Raw genomic sequence first — 21,735 nt, 5'->3', positions numbered from 1 at the left:
AGGCCGTCCATCAAAATGCTCATTAAAAATAAAGCCTTGATGGAGTGTTTGTTGGAACAGGCCTCTGCCGAGTGCCCAGAGGACCGGAGTGGGCTGCCTGGACAGCTGCTTTGGATAAATCTTCTCAATCAAACGAGAACGGCACTCGGTAGAGCACATACCTCCACCAGGCTGAACAGTTTACGTTTAGTATCCCAATGATAGGCCGGATCTGGATCCGGACCTGAACCAAAATCTAATCGGCTCGTTCTTGTCACCTAATCCTCTCATCTCCCAAGTTTAGTGGGAGTCCCATGGGAGTGGGAGTCCTCTCAAGTCCCATCCACAACTTTTTGAGATGTCGTGCTACATATCGTTTCTGGGCCCATATCTCAATGGTGAAGAATCACTTTAAAATTATCTCATCCGGATCTGGATCTTCACCAAAATTGAATCAATTCTTCCTTGTCACACACCCCAACCTGTCCACCAAGTTTCGTCTGAATCTGTCCACAACTTTTTGAGATATCCTGCTCACAATCAGACAGATACAAATAGACAGGTGGAGGTAACTAGCTAATCTGAACACAAAACAACGTGTAAATTGTGAACAGCTGCGGTACATAGCTTACCTGCTCAAACCCACCCAGCATTTCACTTGCATCCATCGCGCTGTTCATCGACAGCAAGACAAGCTTGCGCCCCGCAAGCCTAGCGAGGCCTTGGACCAGGCTCGACTTGCCGCTGCCCGCAGAGCCGACCAGCAAAACGGGCCAGGCACGCTCAGCTGCTTTGGATAACAGCTCCAAGCGACAAAGCCATCCAGGATGAAGACACAAAGCACGCTTTAAGCCAAGGTTGTAATCATGGCCTGATGCCTCTCCCCGCACCAGGATGCTGCTTCCGACCTGACACCCACAAAGAAAAATAAATAAATAATATTGCACATCAACATTCAAAAGGCCAATGAGACCAAAAGGCCAACATACCAGGTTTCCAAGTGTACCCTGGAGTACCCAAAGGAGGTCGTTCCAAAGATGTCCGACGGAAGCGTAAAAATGGCCGACAGGTCGGAGAATGTTTGAATGACGTGTCATCATTTTATTTCAACTTCGATAGAAAACCCGATGCATTCCGCTTTCCCTATCCAACCTGGATCGGTCCTGTTAGCAGGTGTACGGAACAACTACAAAAAAATTTTTTGCATTCGATCTCTGTGTTCCCTTTTCGGGGCGATCGACACTTAAATAAAGGTTTAATGGCATTAGGTCGCACAGCTTGCAAATTGTTCTGAAATAAGATGAATCCAGTCAGAAATAAGAGGAACCCACAAGCATTTGAGCCGTTCGGAATAAGACCTGGTTGTGACAGTCCCGGCCTGGGTTAGGCCTCCGTTTATCAGCTTTGAGACCATGGTAAAGCTGTCACGTCATTTTGGTGAGGGTGGTGTACGCAGCCGCACGTTTCAAGTGGTTACAAATGTCACGTGGATGCGGGGTAGGGTGGCCCTTAAACGGGGTGAAAATTTTAAAATGTTAATTTGAATCTTCTCATGGCCCAAATGTGATCCTTTTGGGATAGAAACACAACAGTCAAAATTTCATACAAGTCTGTGTATATTTAGAGGTAGTCCAGGCACCTTCAAGAATCAAGATTTTACAAGAATCAAGAGAGCACACAACAAAATATACTACTATACAAACACACTTCTTAAAGTTCTTTTCATTTCTCATTCTATTTAACATTCCTGATGTTATTATATTTCCTGATGTTATTATATTAGTTTCTAGTCAAGGAAGGTTCTCACCAACATGTCATATCATTGCTGCCTGATTTTAGCCAATGTTGCGTTCCGACAGTCGGGATAAGTACGGCGGTGTTCAGACACGACCTGAAGTAAGAATTGGAGTTGCTCCTCATCCTTGGTAAGGAGCCGGTTGTAACTTTTCATAAGGGCCACAGCTCGTTCAGCGTTGTCATTTACGACCTTCAACTCCCTGATCTGTTCCACAGCAGCTCTGTAGCCTTCATGGTCACCCCATGTGCTTGGATCCACAGTTTAAAAGTCTGATGAGATTTTCAACTTTTCGAAGAATGTTTTTGTGTGAGGTGACACAAATTCTTCAATTCCCTTCTCGCTTAAGGCTTTCATGTCAGGCCGTGGCATCTTTGATGGTTCTTCATCTAATGGACACTAGCCTTTCAGTGCTTCCACCATCAGTTGTTTAGTAGCGATAGGCACTTGTTTGTCGAAGAAGGCCAACCCCACCAGCTCTTCTGACAAGTACCACAGATGGTTCCTCAACTTCTCACTGGTGGCTGTTGAGATTGCACGACTTGCAGTCTTGTGAGAGATCAAGGTCTTCATCAGCAGCAGATCATTCATTGGAACTTCAGCTGCACTTGGAGCTTTCATCCAGGCTTGCAAATACACTTCAGAAACAAACAGACAAATTTCTCGTCGGCCATTCGTCTCTCGTGCCGTCAGCTTGGACTGTTGGTGGAAAAGCCAGATTTTGAGACTGTAGATGGCCTTCGACATCCATCTTGCATGGTGAATCGCACCAGGAGCACGGAAATGAATGCCACGAGCAGGAACTCCTCCAAGAAACAAAATGGTCAGTTCCAGAAGTTCTTTATAATCATCCCGTGGCTGATTGAGGTCAAGCTGCTCCTTTGCAAAATCAACAAGCGTTACGCCTAGGTCCCCCGTCGGTGAAGTGATGCGAGTTGACAAAATGGAAGACGCAAGGCGGCCATCTTGGAGTTTGACGTGGCGACCCAATTTGCAATAGCGGTCTTCCTTATGCGTAGATACACCCACACACCAGATTAGAAGTTAGTAGTTCGTTTATTTCTCAAGCTATTTCGCTCACAGGGTTCAGACATATATATGGTGGCGGCGATTTTTGATTTTGACGTGGCGACCCAATTTTCAATAGCGTTCTTCCTTATGCGTAGATACACCCACACACCAGATTAGAAGTTAGCAGTTCGTTTATTTTTCAAGATATTTCGCTCACAAGGTTCAGACATTTACTTTTCAAGATATCGCGCTCACAAGGTTTAGATATGGTGACAGCCATCTTGGATTTTGACGTGGCGACCTAATTTTCAATAAGGTTCTTTCATATACCTAGTTTCACCCACACACACCAAATTAGAATTCGGTCCTTCGCTTACGCACGTCCGCACGCACGCACGCGGCCATTCCTCTCTCGTGCCGTCAGCTTGAACTGTTGGTGGAAAAGCCAGATTTTGAGACTGTAGATGGCCTTCGACATCCATCTTGCATGGTGAATCACACCAGGAGCACGGAAATGAATGCCACGAGCAGGAACTCCTCCAAGAAACAAAATGGTCAGTTCCAGAAGTTCTTTAAAATCATCCCGTGGCTGATTGAGGTCAAGCTGCTTCTTTGAAAATCAATAACTTTATCAGTCACAGGGAGAATGCGGTCTTTGACAGATTCATCAGAGAGACCAGAGATGAATGTAGTCTGGTCAATAGAGCCCCACTTTGATTGGAATCTCTTAAACAGAAGAACTTCCGGTCCTGAGGTGCTCCCCATGACTGCTTTAAATGCTGCAGCAAGCAGCAGCTCCATAATGTGGTGACGACATGCAAAGTACAGCAAGTCACGGCCAATTTTTTGTTCCAACAGAACAAATGCCCCATTTCTGTGTCCTGTGTTCGTAGCAGTACGTAGTATACTGTATTATCTGTGATATGTGTTTTTAGTGTTACGTGACCTCAATCACATGGCCTAACAGGGGAAATGTTCAAGGGTGCTGGACTACCTCTAAATATTTATCAATTTAGCTGACATTTGGCCTGGTTTGTTTTTAGGGCAAATGGACCAGTTGTAGAGGGTGAGAGCTTAGCATTTCAAACTTTCGAAAATAAGGGCCACCCTGATGCAGAGGCCATTTGGCCCATCCTGCCTGTGCTTTATCCACACTCCAATTATTTTATCTACTATCGGTTTATTCATTATCAATGTTAGAACCACAATCTCTACCAATTCTTCACCACAAAAGATTTTTTTTAAAGTTAAACCTCAGCATTTATTTGACACCTGCGAACATTTCGTTGCGTATCTGCATACATACCTTGTGAATATGGGTATGAGGTCGGACATTACTCACACAGACGCATCATCTTATACTTGTTCTTGCTTATTTACCTTTTATGGTATAATTTGTGGATGGAGTAGATGACAAGAAACCAAAGACAAAATGGAAGACAGAAGCCGAACGAGATGTGCTAGAGGTACATTTCGATGATTATTCGTCACTGGCATGACCTGTGGGACCAATATCGATGGCGACGTCACACCTACCGGAGCCAGAGCCAAAAGGCTCAACCTGGGACCAGATCTTCGCGATCTGGCGAAGTTTGATCTGCAAATTACGATAAAATGGAGATGCAACAAGGCCGAAAGGCTTAAACCTGATTATGGAGATGAGGCATAGGTATGCCGATGTGAATCTGCAAGGGTGAGGGAGGGGGACGAAAACGAGGCAAATTGTGCATAACCTTTACAAGAAGGCTGAAGTAACGTGAAAGAACGAAGTTGGAAAAGAGCAACGAGCAAAATGGTGGCGCAAATTCATGAATGAAAAATAATGACTAAACTTCAAAAGTGGGCATCCATCTATTATGTATGCAAACATGGCAGACACACGGTGGTCTTTATTTGTACAAATTATTAATTACCTGAAGGGTCTCTGGAGTGACATGAAGGGGACCACGTGGTCCTTCCACAAGTTCCTCGTAGTTATCAAATCCGAAAACCCGTGCGAAGAGTGAATACACCTGCAGCAGAATGTCATGGTATAAAAAAAAGAAGGAACCAACGAGCATTTGTATCAAGTGCGATGGAGAACACAATGGGGACATGAAACAATAACACAACTGAAGCACACCTTGGGACTTGGAGAAGGATGTGGATCATTATTATTTATATAAAAATATATTTAAATAAAACCTTTTATATTGGTCAAAAATCAGTCGACTACTAGTACAGGCCTCACCTGACGACGATCCTCCAAGCTGCGCATTCGCTCGGCATAGACGAGGCCAAGATGCTGACCCAGTCGCTTTGGTCCGGATTCCGTCTCCTCTGCCGCGAGCTCACACCAGCGAAGAACGTCACGGAGGTTGAACTCCCATGGGCCGCCAAGCAGGCCCCAGCATCGCTTCTCCAGCACAGCGTCACACAGCTGCCAAGCAAAGCATTTGCAAAACAATCAGCGAAACCACTGAACAAGCGTGGCTGCTGCGAGACGTTGCAGAAAGGGAAGACTATGACCACCGATACCACAGCGATACCACACTGACCACCATGCTGAAACAACAGACGCGTCACTGCACAAACGTTTCATGCAGGAATTACTATTCTTCCTTGAAGCCCTGTTAACAGCTGGGTGTCTGAACAAGTCACCTGGTTGTTGAACTCGACAATCTTCCCCACAAGTGACGGGTCGAGGGATGGATACATGGAGCCAGAAATTAGCTCCATGTCTGCTGCGCTCAGATGATCAACGTACACCTGGATGGGACAAATAATGGGAGGAAGAACAAACCACTCAAACGGTTTTCTTTCGTCGTGCAAGTATGAAGATTCAACAATGTGCAGAATACACATCGGGTGAAGAAGACTCCTTGAGCAGGCCTCCAGGACCAACAGCATGGACCAGCACAGAGTCATGTGACCAAATTGAGGTTAAGCAGCGCGAACAGAGGCGTGCAGAGAGAGAAGGACCATCCATTGTTTCAACTCTAACACACTTTACTGTTCAATTCCCTCTGGCTTCTGACTTCCCACACCTGCGCGCTGCCACTTTTATAACTCCCCCCCCCCCGCCCCCCCTTCCCCTCACCCCACTGCGACACCCACAGCGCCTGAGCATTTCCTTGTCCCAACAGGCTCCACCAATCACGCAGCACGCAGCTGCCACCACTGTGGCATAATGCGAGCTGGCAGAGGTCACGGGACCCTTCGAACCACAGGGGGCTGCGGCGAGTTTTGAAAAGCCACACATGGGGTGCAGACACGTCCAAAACCATTCTGTCCCCACCCTGTCCTCACCTTGCCTAGCTGCCTTGGCATGTTTCACAGAGACGACACATATGAATTACACTTTCCTATGTAATCCCCGAGTCAACTCTACCACCTCTCACCCCATACATAAAAAGTACAACTTCACTCTAACCGTCCCTCATTACAACACATGCTCTCACCTGCACAAATATGTGGCCCACACAAGCTTCACATGCAACCAAATTTGTACCCCTTTCAACGCAACAACACATATTCTCAATCGTTCCTCCGTTTATCCCTAATCTTGTTGGTACAAGAGAGGGGAGGGAGAAGAAGGAAGGTATCCTAACATATGTCAACAAATTTGTAGCTAATTTCCCATACAATTTCGCCTTTAAAGCAATTCCAATTTTCACATACAATTTGCAAGTGAAAATGTAACCACGTCCTTGGTGCCCGCTATTACTAGGTCTGTCAGTCTGCCTACTCAGTCGCTCTACCCTGCGCATGGAGCCACTGTGGGATCCCTATGGAGCCCCACAGCCTCGGTCGCCACGTCCACCATCCTGGTGAGCTCTCCACTCACCCTGGGCCTCTCACTAACCATATTGATGCCCCCACCTTTTTGCCAATACTCGTGGGGAGCACCTGTAAAATTTAATTGGCAGCATCCACCTCCTATTCTACGAGGCTTACGGGAAAACGGGGGTATGGGGCATGCAAACCCTGCACCACCATCTTTCAATTACCTGAAGCCTCCCATGGACACAAAGGGGGCACGACCTCCTACCGATAACTACATCATAGGGGGATGCGTGCATGTGTGTTCAATCATGTGGTACCATCTGCTTGCCCGTCACCTTAACCATAGCTGGTTTCTTATACTTGGTGGGGTGTCACCCAGGTCCTATTCCTAACCAGTGGGTCTCTACTGGTAGTTCCCGAGGTGGCATTCCATCCTCCTCCTTCACTCCCATGCTACTCATGTGACCACCATTCACCAAACTCACTCACACGTGACCTCACATTTACATTTTCCCATACCCTCACCCACAAGCGGCGAGACCTCAATCTCCCCCGCTGACAGCTCAGTGCGCACTAAAGTGCATGATTTGCACCCTGACGGTTCGGCGCCAGTCTCCGGCGCAGGCGGCTCGCGTGCAGTCTCCACCATGCACCACAGCTGAATTGAGTTCTTCCTTCACACACCATGCATGAGTGCATCCATGCAGCTATGGGCAACTTCCGGATCCACCTGACAATCGCACTAATCATCGCGACTCCTCTAGCATCGAGTTCTGCACCTGCAAGGTCACGCCCACCTCACACCTCTCCTTTTACTCCCTCAGGCACTATCTCCTCTAATCTCTGTTCCAATTATATTAACCATCTCGTTAACTTGGTCAGCCATCATCTGCTCCTCCATGGCTTTTACCTCGGCCAAGGAGGCTGCCATCCTGTCCAACCTTTGATGTTTCCTGGGAAAACCACATTTCCAAGCTGGCCTCCAAAGCCAGTCGCCGACTGGGCATCCTCCGTCGTGCGAAGTCCTTCCATGGCACACCTGAGCTCCTCACCACATACAAGGCTTTCATCCGCAGCTCAATGGAATACTGCTCTCCCCTCTGGACTGGTGCTCCTGCCTCACACCTAGCTCGTCTTCACGCTGTTGAAACCAAAGCGTTCAGAATCATTGGAATCTCCCGCGATGAAGCTAACTCCAAAGGCCTTTCACTCACTCACCGCAGGCAGGTTGGTGGTCTTTCCGTCTTCTACCGACTCCTCTCTGGCCTTGCTCCCCCAGCTCTCTCTGGGCTCTGTCCCCCAAATATTCCTACAGGTCGCACAAGAACTGCCTGCAACCCTCTTATGGTTAAACTGCCAAAATCAAGATTCTCTGCTCACCTTCACTTCTTCATTCCTCTTTTCTCCCACCTCTGGAACAAACTCCCTCACTCTCTTCAATTCCACTCCACCCTCCAGGTCTTTAAAACAGCTGTTCACCACCATCTCTTATCTTCCCCCATCCAAAACCTTGATCTTTTCTACCCCCGCTAATTTCACCCCAAATCCACTTTTTTGAAATACCAACTTCTGTCCTGGAAGTCCTTGGTGTCCTTGTGTTTTATACTTCTCCCACCCCCCCCCCCCTTCCCATGCCTCCTCCCCCCAAGCCCCCTCCCTCCCACACATCTCCCTGCTCTCAAATATTGTGTTTGTGTGCTTCCCCTTCTCTCCCCTTCTTGTCTTCCGCTCCCTCTTTTTATATATTTTGTTTGTCTGGTTGATTTGTTTGTGAAATAAATGTTAGCTCTTTCACGAGCCTCGATTCAGTATACAAAAAAACAAAAAAAAACCTAGCCCAGCCAGCCTTTATTTCGCCCACACGCTTGGTCTGGCCAGCCTCCATTTTGCCAATGCTGCCATCTATTTGTCTCACCAACTCCTGGAACATGGCCACAGATTTCTGAGTATAATCTGGTAGTGGTGATGACGCCAGGGGGTTGGGGGTGGGGGGAGGGGGGGGCACCTCGACTTCCCCCTTCTTCTTCTTCTTCTTTCGTGTATCATCATATGGCCAGCTCAGTGTCGTGCAGCCATGCCCTCGTCTCTGGTCCTACATCGAAGAGGCCGGCTTCTGAAGGTGGTCTGTATAGGGGGCAGGTGGTAATTATGTGTTCGGCAGTCTGCTCAGGCTCGCCGCACTCGCACGCGGCGCTGTCTGCCAGGCCCCACACCTTCAGCGATGATTTGAAGCGGCCGACCCCCGTACGTAGACGGTTCAGCAAGGTCCATTGCAGGCGTGGTAGGTCTTCTCCTACGACGCCACCTCCTGGGTCCCAGATGTAGCGGTGGATGCGGGTGGGCCTGACCGTTTCCCACACCTGCTTCCAAGATGCCGCCAGCCATGCGCTTCTAGACAGATCCTCAGGGATACAACTGAGCATCTCTTGTGCCGCCTTGTTGTAGGGATGGCGGGACTTGAGTCTGCTTGGAGGCGCCACTATCGTTGTGGTGTTGTGCAGGATGTGCCAGTCGTGTTTCTGGGCATTCCTTGCCAGGGCGAGGGTAGCAGCCTCCAGTCTGAGGCCGGCCGAGGCGATTCCCGCTAGGACTGGCAGGTGGAATGCCGGGGTGGGCTTCAAGCAACCAGCTACAATGCGGAGGGCGTTGTTAATGGCAACATCAACCTTTCTCACGTGTGGGCTTCTGCTCCAGGCTGGGGCGCAGTATTCGGCTGCAGAGCAGACCAGGGCTTGCGTGGATATTCGTAGGGTCTTGGCGGAGGCTCCCCAGGTCGTACCAGCGAGACGTCGGATAAGCGAAACCCTTGATGTCACCTTGGCCTTAACTTCTTCTAGGTGTTGCTTGAAGGACAGTATCCGATCTAGGCATACACCGAGGTACTTTGGGGCTTGCTGGAACTCCAGGCGTTTGTTGTCAACGAACATGTCCAGTTCCCTTTTTACTTCTCTGTTGTTAAGATGGTATACCGCTGACACTGTCTTACCAATGCTGAGCTGCAAACGCCACCTCCGGAGGTAGGCTACCAAGGTGCCCATGTCTTGGTTGATACCGTTTTCCATCGCCTTCCATGTTGGTCGTCGCAGCATGATGGCCAGGTCGTCCGCGTAACCGTACTTTCTGGATGTTGTATCCCGCAGGTCATAGATGTAGATGTTAAACAGCATCGGCGAGAGAACAGAACCCTGCGGAACACCATTCCTCAGTCTTCTGAGCCTGCTGCGCTGGCCGTCACTGGTCTGTAGGACGAAGCTGCGGTTTGACAGCATCTCCATGATGAAGTTCACCATATGCCGGTCCGGGATTGTCCTCAGCAGCTTCAGGTGGAGTCCACGGTGCCAAACGGTGTCGTATGCAGCTGTCAGGTCCAGGTACACTACACGCCAGCTTTCTCATTGCCCTGGAAGCTGTCTTCGATATCTTGTGTGAGTAATGTTACCTGGTCCACTGTTGACCTGCCACGACGGAAACCGGCTTCTTCCCGCGGGAGCTGTGGGTCCACCACTGGATCGATGCGGCTGTGGATCATCCTCTCTAGAATCTTAAATGGGACGCAGAGCAACGAGGCAGGTCTGTAGGACTTGGGATCTTCTGCAGGTTTGTTCGGCTTCGGCAGGGCTATGACGGAAGCACGGCGCCAGGTCTTCGGGAGCTTGGACCTCCGGAGGCACGACGAGAAGAACGAACACAGCCAACCAGATGTTATTGTGCTCTGGTGGATGACGAACTCCGGATGGATGTTGTCACAGCCTGGCGACTTACCCGGCTTGAGTTTGTTCATGGCCGCACTGATTTCGGCTGCTGTGAAGTCTCCAGAGAGATTGGCATTGGCGCTGGCCACCCTGGACAGAGAAGACACCTCACGCAACGTCAGGCGGGCAAAGTTTTTGTCTGCATCCGGGAAGCGACCGTTCTTCAGGAGCTGGGACGCAATGGCATCTGCTGTCACCGGGCACCTGAATGGCATTGTATTTCTGCCTGTCAGCTGGTTGATGGTCTGCCACGCCTTGCGACGAGAGTGGGTAAAATCGATCGACTCAACTATTTCAGTCCATCTGGTCCTACGGGTGGCGTCCAGCTTCTGGAGTAGTGCTATTGCAGTCGCGTCCACTTCTTCCCTGGAGCTAGCCTGCTGATGGTCGCGCAGGAGATGGCTGCACTCCTCGTCCCAACCCGGGATGTAGTTCTTGTTAAAGCCACGCGGGATGTTTTTCTTTGCTGCACCTAGGAGAACCTTACAATAGGCTGCGTATGCGGCGTCCACATCAGCAGCTTCTGGGTTCGGGAGACCGGCTGTTCTTCTTTCCGTCTCTGCAGCAAACGACTTCCAGTTAGCCTTCCGGAAGTTCCATCTCTTGACAGGTCTGCCCGCTACCGGCTGCACCAGTGATGGCACTTTAATGATGGACGGTCGGTGGTGTGAGCGGGGGAACCTGTCAATGACGCGTCTCTCAGGCTTCGGGTCGTTGGTGCGGCACACGGCGAAGGCCAGGTCCGGATTGGTGTAGGTGTTCCAGCGCGCAGAGAAGAAGCTTGAAGGCTCTTTTGGGTCGAACAGCAGCACTTCCCCTCGACTCGGGTAAAGCGCAAATGTTAAAAACCTTATGCCCTGGCCATGGACACACACACCTTTGTTCTTATTTTATTTTAATGCAATGTTACATTATTCTCAATTGATGGTGAAAATGATGATTGGAAAGCTCTTGGTGAACGTCATCTCGGGATATGCTCCGCAGGTTGGTCGGAGCGATGAAGAGAAGGACACGTTCTGGTGTGCGATAGAGAAGCTGATGGAAAACGTGAAAGATGAGGAAGTTGTTGTGGTAGGAGGAGACCTAAATGGACATGTGGGAAGGAGTATGGACGGTTTTGAGGGAGTTCATGGGGGTTACGGATATGGTGTGAGAAATGGAGAAGGTGAAAGGATTTTGGAGTTTGCTGATGGAGCTGATTTGTTGATTTGTAATACTCAGTTCCAGAAAGGGGATAATAAGCTTGTTACATACACGTCAGGTGGGTCGACGACAACCGTTGACTACCTGATGGTGCGTAGGTGAGATAGGGGGCACCTCCGGGACACAAAGGTGCTCTCGGGGGAGGAGGCTGTTTCACAGCACCACTTGGTTGTCTGCGACATAAGGGTGAAAGGTGCGAGGAGAGCTCGGCGGATGAAGTACCAACCGAGAATGAAGGTGTGGAGGTTGAAAGAGGTGACAGTGAGGGAGGCATTAAAAGAGAGGCTGAGTCGGGTTGAGGATGATGTGGTTGAGCTTGAAAGTGGTTGGATGTCAATGAAAGATAGTCTGTTGGGAGCCGTTGGTGAGGTATGTGGATGGACAAAAGGACCACAGAGGCACTCGGAAACATGGTGGTGGGATGATGAAGTTGGAAAGAGGATTGACGAGAAGAGGAAGAAGTTCAAGGAGTGGCAGAAGGCGAAGGGTACGGGAGCAGAAAAAGCAGAGCATGAAAGTTATAAGGCAGCCAAGAAGGCTGCAAAGAAAGAGGTAGCAAAGGCGCAGGAGACATGTAGGAAAATGTTCGGAGAACGCTTGGATTTGGAAGAGGGTCATAGAGCGGTATTCAGGATTGCAAAGCAGATAGCGAAAGAGAGGTGTGATGTGATGGGGGTGAGTTGCTTGAAGGATGAAGTGGGACAAATCGTTGTGGACCCAGATGGAATTAAAGGAAGATGGAAAAGATATATGGAAATGCTGTTGAATACAGAGAATGAATGGGATGGTAACATAGAGAGTAATCCAGTTTTAGGACCGGCAGAGAAGATAACTGAGAAGGAAGTTGAGGAAGCGATAAAAGCAATGAAGAGTAGAAAAGCAGGAGGGCTGACGGAAGTTGTGGGAGATATGTTGAAGGCAGCAGGAAGTTGGGGTGTGAAGAGAATGGCAGAGATCTGTAATCTGGTGGTGAAAGAAGGTCGCATTCCAGTGGATTGGGAACTGAGTACCCTCGTCCCTCTATACAAGGGGAAAGGTGACCCTCTGGAGTGTGGCTCGTACCGAGCGATAAAGTTATTGGAGCATGGAATGAAGGTATTGGAAAGGGTGTTGGAGAGGAGGATAAGGAAGAAGGTGAAGATCGACGAAATGCAGTTTGGATTTATGCCAGGAAGAGGAACGACAGACGCGCTCTTTATTGTGAGGCAGTTGCAGGAGAAGTACATGGAGAAGAGGAAGAAGTTGTTTCTTGGGTTTGTTGATCTGGAGAAAGCATTCGATAGGGTTCCACACGAAGTATTGACATGGGCATTGAGGAAGTTAGAAGTGGAGGAATGGTTGATCAGAGTTGTGATGGAAATGTACAAAAGAGCGCGCACAGCTATAAGGACGAAGGACGGGAACAGTGGCGAGTTTGAGGTGAAGGTGGGAGTGCATCAGGGGTCGGTACTAAGTCCACTACTATTTGTAGCTGTGATGGAGGTGCTGGCTCAGAACGTAAAGGAGGGTTTACCGTGGGAGTTGTTGTATGCAGATGATCTGGTGTTGATTGCGGAAAGTATGGATGGACTGAAGGAAAAGATGAACAAGTGGAAGGAATGTATGGAGACAAAAGGTCTGAAGGTGAATATCGGAAACACGAAGGTGATGGGAAGTGGTAAAGCATGTGGTGAGGTGGAAAGAACTGGGAAGTGGCCATGTGCTGTGTGCAGGAAGGGTGTCGGAGTGAACTCCATTCAATGTACAATGTGCGCTGAGTGGGTTCATCAAAAATGTAGTGGTCTGAGAGGGTCATTAACCAGTGTGGCAGCTACATTCAAATGTAAGGTGTACACAGAGGGAGCTGCAGATGGAGGAAATGTTGAGTTGGATCTTGGAGACGGCGTGAAGCTGGAAGGTGTGAAAACATTTTGCTACCTCGGAGACATGCTGAATGGAGAAGGTGGATCAGACTTGGCAACGGTTGCTGGAGTGAGATGTGCATGGAAGAAGTTTCGGGAACTGAGTGGCGTGCTGACGAGGAGGGGAGTGTCGTTGAAGCTGAAGGGAAAGGTGTATGCTGCATGTGTGAGAAGTGTTATGATTTATGGGAGCGAGACATGGGTCATGAATGTAGAGCAGCAACAAAGGGTGGAAATGCGAATGGTTCGATGGATGTGCGGAGTATCGTTGAGAGAGAGGAAGACAAATGACGAATTGCGAAAGATGATGGGAATAGAGCCTGTGATTGATGCTGTGAAGAAGAACAGGTTGAGATGGTTTGGTCATGTGTTGAGGAAGGATGAAAGTGACTGGTTGAAAAGAGTGATGGAAATGAATGTAGAAGGAAGTAGAGGACGGGGAAGACCGAGAAAGACTTGGCTAAAGATAGTGGAAGAAGAAATGCGGGCAAGGGGGTTAACAAGGAGAGATGCAGAAAATAGGGCAAGATGGAGAAGATTGTCATGGGGACCACAAGGCTAACCCCCGCTCTAGCAAGGAAAATGGCCTTAAAATGCATGTTGTTGTTGTTGTTACATTATTCTCAATGTGCCGTCATGGTTTTCCCTCCTACCATGTTGTGACAACACAACCCAAAAAGCCCACCACGCAGTCCCAAAACAAGGCCAGATACCACTGTCTTTCGACAGAGCTCAGAAGTCACACTTTTCGTGCAATTTGCATTCAATACATCAATCCACCATCGGGTTCGTCCGCGCTTACTCGCCTCTGCCCTAGACAGCAAACGATAAGACCATTCAAAGGATGATTTTGACATCCACCTTAGAAAACAACAACAGACAACAATTGTTCGCAAGTTGTTGTGTGAAAATGGAGATCGCTGCAGGTAGAAAAAGACGAGCAGGCAAAATACATTTTACCCCAAAATCTCCTGACCTGCGTAAACCGGTTGAGAAAGGAGCGTGGAAGACCACGTCGTCCACCGCCTTGCTGCAGGGGATTCTGGCAGCCAAAAACCCTCGTCTCGCCTCGACGCAGATGAAACGTTGTACCCAATTCCGGAACAAAGATTTCTCCACGATGATCCAGGCAGGCGTTTAGGCCCTCCAGCACAGACTGAGAAGCCAAGTTCAGCTGCAGAAAAACAAGGCAAGTTCTCGATGTACCTGGTGGCACTTGGCTCACACGCCACCGAAACAGAAGGTTCTAGTTCAATGATATACTCTAACTGCGTACATTTTCTCCCACCCAAATTCAGCCTTGGGAGTTATTGATCCAATCATTATGCTAATTATATGCAGAAACTGTAAAAAGGTTACAAAACCATTTACTGGCCCTTTCATCTTTCTGCTCGTGTTCCCCACTTTATTTCCATTTCTACCTTCTTCATTCTTGATCTACCAACAAGTGATGTTGTAATTTTAGCACTCACAACAAATTCATTTCAGTAACTCCACACACAGTTTACGCTTTTTATCCCACTGATAGACCAGATCTGGATTCGGACATGAACCAAAATCTAATCGGCTTCTTATTGTTACCTAATCAACTCATCTCCCCCAAGTTGTCATATTCCGTCCACAACTCAGATATCCCGCTATATATCTGTTTTAGCCCAAACACTCAATTTCAAAGAATCACTTTGAAAATTCTCTGATCCGCATTCGGATCTTCACCAAAATCGAATTCGTTCGTCCTTGTCACACACCCAACCTCTCCACCAAATTTCGTCCGAATCCATCAACAACTTTTTGTGATATCCTGTTCACAAAGACAAACAGACAAAAACAGAGAGGGGTGAAAACATAACCTCCGCCGCCCACCTTCGGTGGCGGACGTAATAAACAGATACTTACATACCTTACATAACAATACGAGTTCCCTTCGAAGGAACTTCAATGTAGGAAGAGCCCATCAGGCCCATCTAAGCCTGCACTAGCATTGTCAACTAATGGTTGTTTGTCCATGCTCACCCGTACCAGTTTTAAAGTCTTTCGTAAGACTCGGCCGGGGTCCGCATCATGAACCTCCCAGACTCAGAGCGGACCCTCTAACAATTACACCACCGAGTCTGGTAAAGGTATCTTCTCCAGTTTTGAACACAAACTTATCCCATTGGAAAGAAGCCTTCAGATAAATATTTTAGGACGTGTACATAGTTAGTGCAGAACATAATTCTTAACAGTTTCTTGTAACAATTCTTGCCCAAGTTGCTCTTTAACAAGCAATTGTTTTTTGAACAAATGGGATACGGATGACCAGGGAATGGCTGAGGGATTAGCACCTCACCCCTAATGGTCAATGTCAAACAACCTCTTCGAGCCAAACTCCTACTGCCCGGCTTCCTGTGTCGTGCCCGTTTCACTAAATGATGAACGAGTGAAAAGCGAGCGTATGAGGCCTTATAGCCTTATATTCAAACTGCTCCGGGGAATTGGGCCTCAAGAGTCGTGAAAGCTACCCACTTAGGAAAAGGAAAACTACGAATCAAAACCATTGATGGTAGATTTATTTATTTATTTATTTTAAACCAGCCGACCCTGGGTAGTACCACCACCATCCCTTTAAAAACCACCGTTTAGAGGCCATTTTTTCCCCGCAAAGCGGGGGTTGGCCTTTTCGGGGACCGTGGTTGTTGTTGTTAAAGGGGACCATCCCTTTAGTGGCATTTAATGGCCTCACCATTTGTTGGTCTCCTCGGGCGGGCTGGTGAGCATTGTTTCACTTCAAAATAAGTTTCCAGGTTGAAACATATTTGCATTTTCCTCCTTTTTAGCTCACCTGGAACATAGTTCTGGAGAGCTTATGCGATGGCGCGTCGTCCGTCCGTCAGTCAGTCCATAAACACTTGCAACTTCTTTTCCGAAACCGTTGATGGGATTGTGACCCAACTTGGCACAAATGATATTTGGTATGTTGCAACTATAAAGTTTGTTCATGGCATGAAAAAATACCATAATTGACCCCCCAAAATATGAATTTGCTTTTTCCTCTGAAATTTCACACACTATTTCGATGAAACTTCACCACAACCTTCATCACCCATGATGTACCAAAGTTTGTTCATGGCACTAAGAAAATCGGGCCCTGAGGGGTCTACTGGGGAGGTTGCTTCCCCAAAAAAGGTATTTGCTCTTTTCTCTGAAACTGCACACACAATTTCAATGAAACTTGACCACAACCTTCACCACCCGTGATCTACCGAAGTTTGTTCACTGCATTAAAAAAATTGGGGTCTCAGGTGGTATACGGGTTGGGGAAGAGGGGGGGTGGTTGCCCCCCAAAATATGTATTTTTTTTGTTTGTTTGTTTAAAGTCTTATGGTTTATGGTTACGTTAGTATGATTCTACATGATGCCCAGTCGCCTTGCAACTATTGAAATTGGTTTAAAATACCGTGATAATGTTTAAAATACCTTTAGACGGTATAGTATACTGCTTTATTCTACCAGGTGAGCATCCAGCGGTATTGCCCCTATTTTTTAACACCAAATTCACCAATATGGTATCTATCAACATTGCATTTTGATGGTGGAGGACACCAATCAAAGCACTGGACATTCATAGGTAAACAAGAGATTCACAATTAATTGATGAAAATGACCGATGAGCTCATCAATAACTTGTCTGACAAGCTAAAGAATCGCTAATGTAACGGTACCTCATCAAGCATGATCCAATGGCCGGCGCGTAGCGCAGCGAGCAACGGACCATCCCTCCAGGCAAACTCACCACCTCGACCACCCTCCACCGGAAGGTCTGCTCCAAAGAGATCGCTCACGTCCTGAGGGAGTGGTGGTGGAGTGAAGGAACATGAAAGGTGCACGGTGGAAATTAATCGATGACGATCGTATCAAATAACGTTTGTGGATGGACTTTGTTTTGACACGATCCTTGTGTCATAAAGCTGGAAATTCACACCGTGTGCTCGGAGAGATTGATGCGAACGAGTGGGTGGCCTGCTCCGCGAGCTATTGCGGCCACCAAGCTGGTCTTGCCCACTCCGGGTGCACCTTCCAGAAGGATGGGACGGCCCAACTGCAGGGCACGGAGAAGTCGAGCTGCATTTCGTGCCGGGGTGGGCGCCATCAGCGAGTAGCCTCGTGGAATGAAAGCGTCCAGAGAGGGGCCTGGAACAGTTGAACAGTTGAACAAAATAAATAAATAACTAAATACTGTAATCCAGAAATTTACACAAATTCAGTAAATAATAGAAGCAAATTAGAAAATTCCCAACCCACAGCTCACCAGTGTCGATGAAAAATGGTGGTATGCCAAAGCGGCCGTGCTGACACTCAAGTTGAGTGGCAGGGCCACTTGTGCTGGGATTTAGAAGGGCTAATGCCATAGATGAAAGGTCAGTCACATGAGCCATCCTAGCTTGAAGGAAGGCCAAACAACTCTGGCGGGCCTCACTTACTGCTTTTGCCTGTCCACTGAACCCAGTGGAGCCAATACCGTCAATGCACACCAAACATGCTGCGTGGATGAAAGCAGAAATCGGTTCCACTTTGTTGGTCTCCCCAACCCCCTCAACGGCAGTAGCAGCTGTAGTGTTCATGAATGAAACCCAAGTGAGAAGATCTCTTGCAGTCAACGAGAAGCACCGTCCAAACTCGCGCGCTTGCAACCACCGAGAAAAATCCAAAATGGCAGCTGCTAGCTCTGCCCCCTGATGGTCATTGCAACCCAAGCCTAATCCAGGAGCCAAATTGTGTTTCACAATGGCTGCCAGGTCTTTTGGCTCCAGGATGGATGGACACCATACCTCTGTGAAGCGGTTCCGTAGAGCTGGGGAAAGCTAAGGGAAAAGGTTTAATGAGTTAAATCCACCAAATGTTCAGAAGCATAAAGCAGGTTTGCAAACCAAAGGGTTGATGTAGCGACTGTCCGACAAACCTCTTTCTTTCCGTAGTCTCCTCCAGGGTTCATGGTGGCCACAATGGCAAAGGCTGGACCTGCCTTGACCACATCGACACCTGCTCGATCATTATCACCACCGCCCTTTTCTACCAGAACCAAGCTCCGTTCTGGTTCCAGCACACTGCACACGCCACCAAACACAATAATAGATTTTGCTCATTCCAAAAAGTCAAAATGTAAATAGATACCTTTTGGTAGAAAATACCAAAACCAACACCTGTTGAGTCTCTCAAGAACCGAATCATCTGCAAGCGAAATCTCATCCAACAGAAAGAAGCCATCATGTCTCATCGCGAGAACCAATGGCCCATCCTGCCACTCAAACAATCGGCCACGTTCGACATCCTGCCCAGAGTGTCGGGCAGGCCTCAGACCTCCCAGGAGGTCAGCAGTGTCCAGATGTTGATGACAGTTGAGGCTGTGCAAGGGGCGACCCGCAAGGGCCGCGAACAGCTGACACATTGTAGTCTTTCCACAACCCGTCCCCCCAACCAACAGGACAGGCTCACGATGCTCGAGTGCACGGCTAAGCAAAGCTGCCATTCGGCGCAATCCAGCGGTCCAAACGAGGTGGCGGAATTCTGAGGGGATCTCAGGTCTGCTATTCCACCTCTGCAAAATGTCTTTTAGGTTGTGTTCCGAAAACAGGTTGTTGGGAGAAACAGTCCGGCGGAAGTGCTTTTCAATGACCGAGCGAATCACAGCTGCCTCTTCATCCTTACGAACACGACCCGCCAACAGCCGGTATCCTGTCCAAGCACAAGAGGCCCTGTGATTTTACAACCCAATCACAATTGAGTCCTCGAGTTCGAGCACGATTTTTTGGGATTTAAACACTTGGAAAAAATGTCAAATAATAAAACAAAGCAGCTCAATGCTTCAGAGAAGGAAACAACTTGCAGGGCACACATACCATCATTGGCGAGATACTGGAGCCAATCGTAGGAGTCAGAGGTGGGCTTGGCTTGGCGGTAGCGTTCTGCCCAGCGGAAGAGGTCCCTCAAGGTGATGTAGCCATATTTCCCCGCAAACACACTGGAACCTCGGCGGTAGGCCTAGAGGATGGGTATGGATAACCGGAAGAGGAGGCACACAGTGAATTTCATTTTTATTGTAAAAACAAATTATATGCAATCTGTCAGGGGATGGAGGAGGGTGTCACCCCTCCCTGCCCCTCCCATAGAGTTTTGGGCATTGAATAAATGCCATGATTAACTCCCACAAATCCGGGCCTGTGGAGACAGTAAAGGCAACAACCCCCCTTTAGCAAATATAATTTGTGAGCAAGCTGGGTTTGAATCAACAATCCAATAGCAATATGGCAATGCGCCTCAGACAAGCTCGATTTCCACAAGCCTTTGATCCAAATCCGCGATGGCACTTTGGTGTCTTTACTACTTGGTCGCGATACCCAAATAATGTAGCATACCAACTGGCGTAGCTCCACACATCCCGAATATAATTCACGGACCTGTGTGTGTGTTTGTCGCGCTACTCCTCCTACAGTTCTGGCCCGATTACATCCAGACTTGCTCTACATATGAGCAGAATGACCCCAATTAGTGTATAGCGTTGCTTTATCTTTGCTGGTAGTCTTGGGTGGGGAGTGGGGGCGAAAAGGGGGCAGGACAAAAATTCTCTATGTAAATGTGCATCGTGTAGCGCCACCTCCAGGTGGGAGAAGGTATGACAAGTCCCCATTATTTACAGTACAGTATTCCTGTCCCCACGTTTACCAGTGCAGTGAGACGTTTTGAATTACGCAGCAAGAGGTATTTTGACTAAAGATGACAACATAACCCCCTAACTGCTCCCCTAGGGAGCGGGTGCTTCTAGTTTGTTATAATTCAGCTGAGCTTCAGAAAGACGATAACATTCAAGAGTTCCATTGTTTGTTCCACCTCCAAACAAACAATCAAATGCTACCAGAAATTACAGACATGATGTCTCCATTTGTACCTGCAGGTCCAACATGACCTGAACAAGACGCAAACAGTAGGAAGGTGGGAGATGACAGCGCTCATGCAGAATCATCTGTAGCTCCACGCTGGGAAGCTCCCCAAGGTGCAACTCCACAAAGCGGTTGCGGAATGCTCGTGAAAGCACTTTCCTTCCACCGTACAGCCCAGGTGGATTCTGTGTCGCAAACAGGGCAAAGCGAGGGTGTGCCTGCACCACCTCCTCGGTCTCGGGCACACGCAGCTCGCGATTGTCGTCCAACAGGCGATTCAAGGCCTCCAAGACATCGCTCGGAGCAAGGTTCAACTCGTCCAACACGACCCAGGAACCGTTCCGCACGGCACGCAGGAGTACACCTGCAGGACATACAAAGACCAGCACATGGTGAGCATCGAATCATAGATGCATCATGGAAGTGTTACCACAAGGTCCCACAACATTCAGAATGGTTCACTCTTTATTGAATTACAATTTTAAACCAAATTAAAAATGTGAAAATGAAACCCGAGTCATACCCTCTTGGAAGGCAAGTCGTCCATTAGCATCCGCCGCAAAGCAACCCAAGTATTCCTGAAGGTCTGTGTGCTCGTGGTTATTGATCCGGACACAAGAGTTTCCGGTGGCCGCTGCCAACCACTGAACAAGACTCGTTTTGCCAACTGAGGTCTCGCCCTGGAGCAGCACAGGATAGCGTCTATTGCGGAGTCGGGTAGGAGTGAGGGAGAGAAAAGATGCGGATGCAAAGGACAAGTTAAAATAAAGACCAGATCCAGTAACTTGATCACGGCGAGGTCACGTCTTTTCGAAGCTGTTCCATGCGCTCACGCTTTCGAAGCTAAGTGATCTTTCTCAATTGTGTTTTTGTCGAGACTGTATCTATCTTTCGGTGTATGTACCTATAGCGTATCTTTTGGAAAATTTTCGGTGCTAATTTTTCATACATGCATACACAATCGTCGGTTAATGCGTATCGAGTATTCTGTGGCCTAGTACTCGTAGGCTTAGGCTACCGTACCGTCTCCGACCTTGTGGTTTTGTTTTTCTCTCAGCGATTCGTCGAATGCACTGCAATTATTTTCGTTCTCTGTTTCGTCCCAGTCGTTCACCCCATACCTCCTTGTTTAATATCTCTACTAAAAAAAAAACAACCCAAAAAAAGATTTCCTTCCCAGGTCTTATTCGTTTATTTGTTGTTCTTATTTGTTCGTTCGTTCTTCGTTCGCGATCACGAGATCACGTGGTTAGAAATGTATAATCTCTCCCCTGAACAACTATTTTCGCTCATATATTATAACACCCTTTTCTTCTTTCCGACAAAAGGATGCTTTCGTCTTGCTCACCAAATCTATTCATTCCAAAAAATATATATAATACCATCTCTTACAGTTCCTCCTTTCTACATTCCCT

The 21,735-nt window shown here is 48.1% G+C and overlaps 1 protein-coding gene across 1 annotated transcript in view; it reads right to left on the bottom strand.

The window, feature by feature from the left end:
• MDN1 (midasin AAA ATPase 1) overlaps positions 1–21,735 on the bottom strand; it is a 125,963-nt gene that overhangs the window by 67,764 nt on the left and 36,464 nt on the right. Inside the window, exons 15-27 of the mRNA XM_068117494.2 lie at positions 20,844–21,022; positions 20,329–20,684; positions 19,283–19,424; positions 18,587–19,118; positions 18,346–18,490; positions 17,695–18,247; positions 17,368–17,576; positions 17,108–17,230; positions 14,383–14,580; positions 5,426–5,533; positions 5,016–5,204; positions 4,699–4,797; positions 612–887 (exon numbers count right to left, since the gene is read on the bottom strand). Of these exons, the coding sequence (XP_067973595.2) occupies positions 612–887; positions 4,699–4,797; positions 5,016–5,204; positions 5,426–5,533; positions 14,383–14,580; positions 17,108–17,230; positions 17,368–17,576; positions 17,695–18,247; positions 18,346–18,490; positions 18,587–19,118; positions 19,283–19,424; positions 20,329–20,684; positions 20,844–21,022 (3,109 nt within the window). The remainder of the gene's footprint in view (positions 1–611; positions 888–4,698; positions 4,798–5,015; positions 5,205–5,425; positions 5,534–14,382; positions 14,581–17,107; positions 17,231–17,367; positions 17,577–17,694; positions 18,248–18,345; positions 18,491–18,586; positions 19,119–19,282; positions 19,425–20,328; positions 20,685–20,843; positions 21,023–21,735) is intronic.

The sequence above is a fragment of the Myxine glutinosa genome, chromosome 5 (genome assembly GCF_964187855.1).
Source record: "Myxine glutinosa chromosome 5, kmMyxGlut1.1, whole genome shotgun sequence".
NCBI classification, from domain to species: Eukaryota; Metazoa; Chordata; class Myxini; order Myxiniformes; family Myxinidae; genus Myxine; species Myxine glutinosa.
The sequence above is the reverse complement of the archived record's forward strand: the minus strand, read 5'-3'. Positions and strand labels throughout refer to the sequence as shown.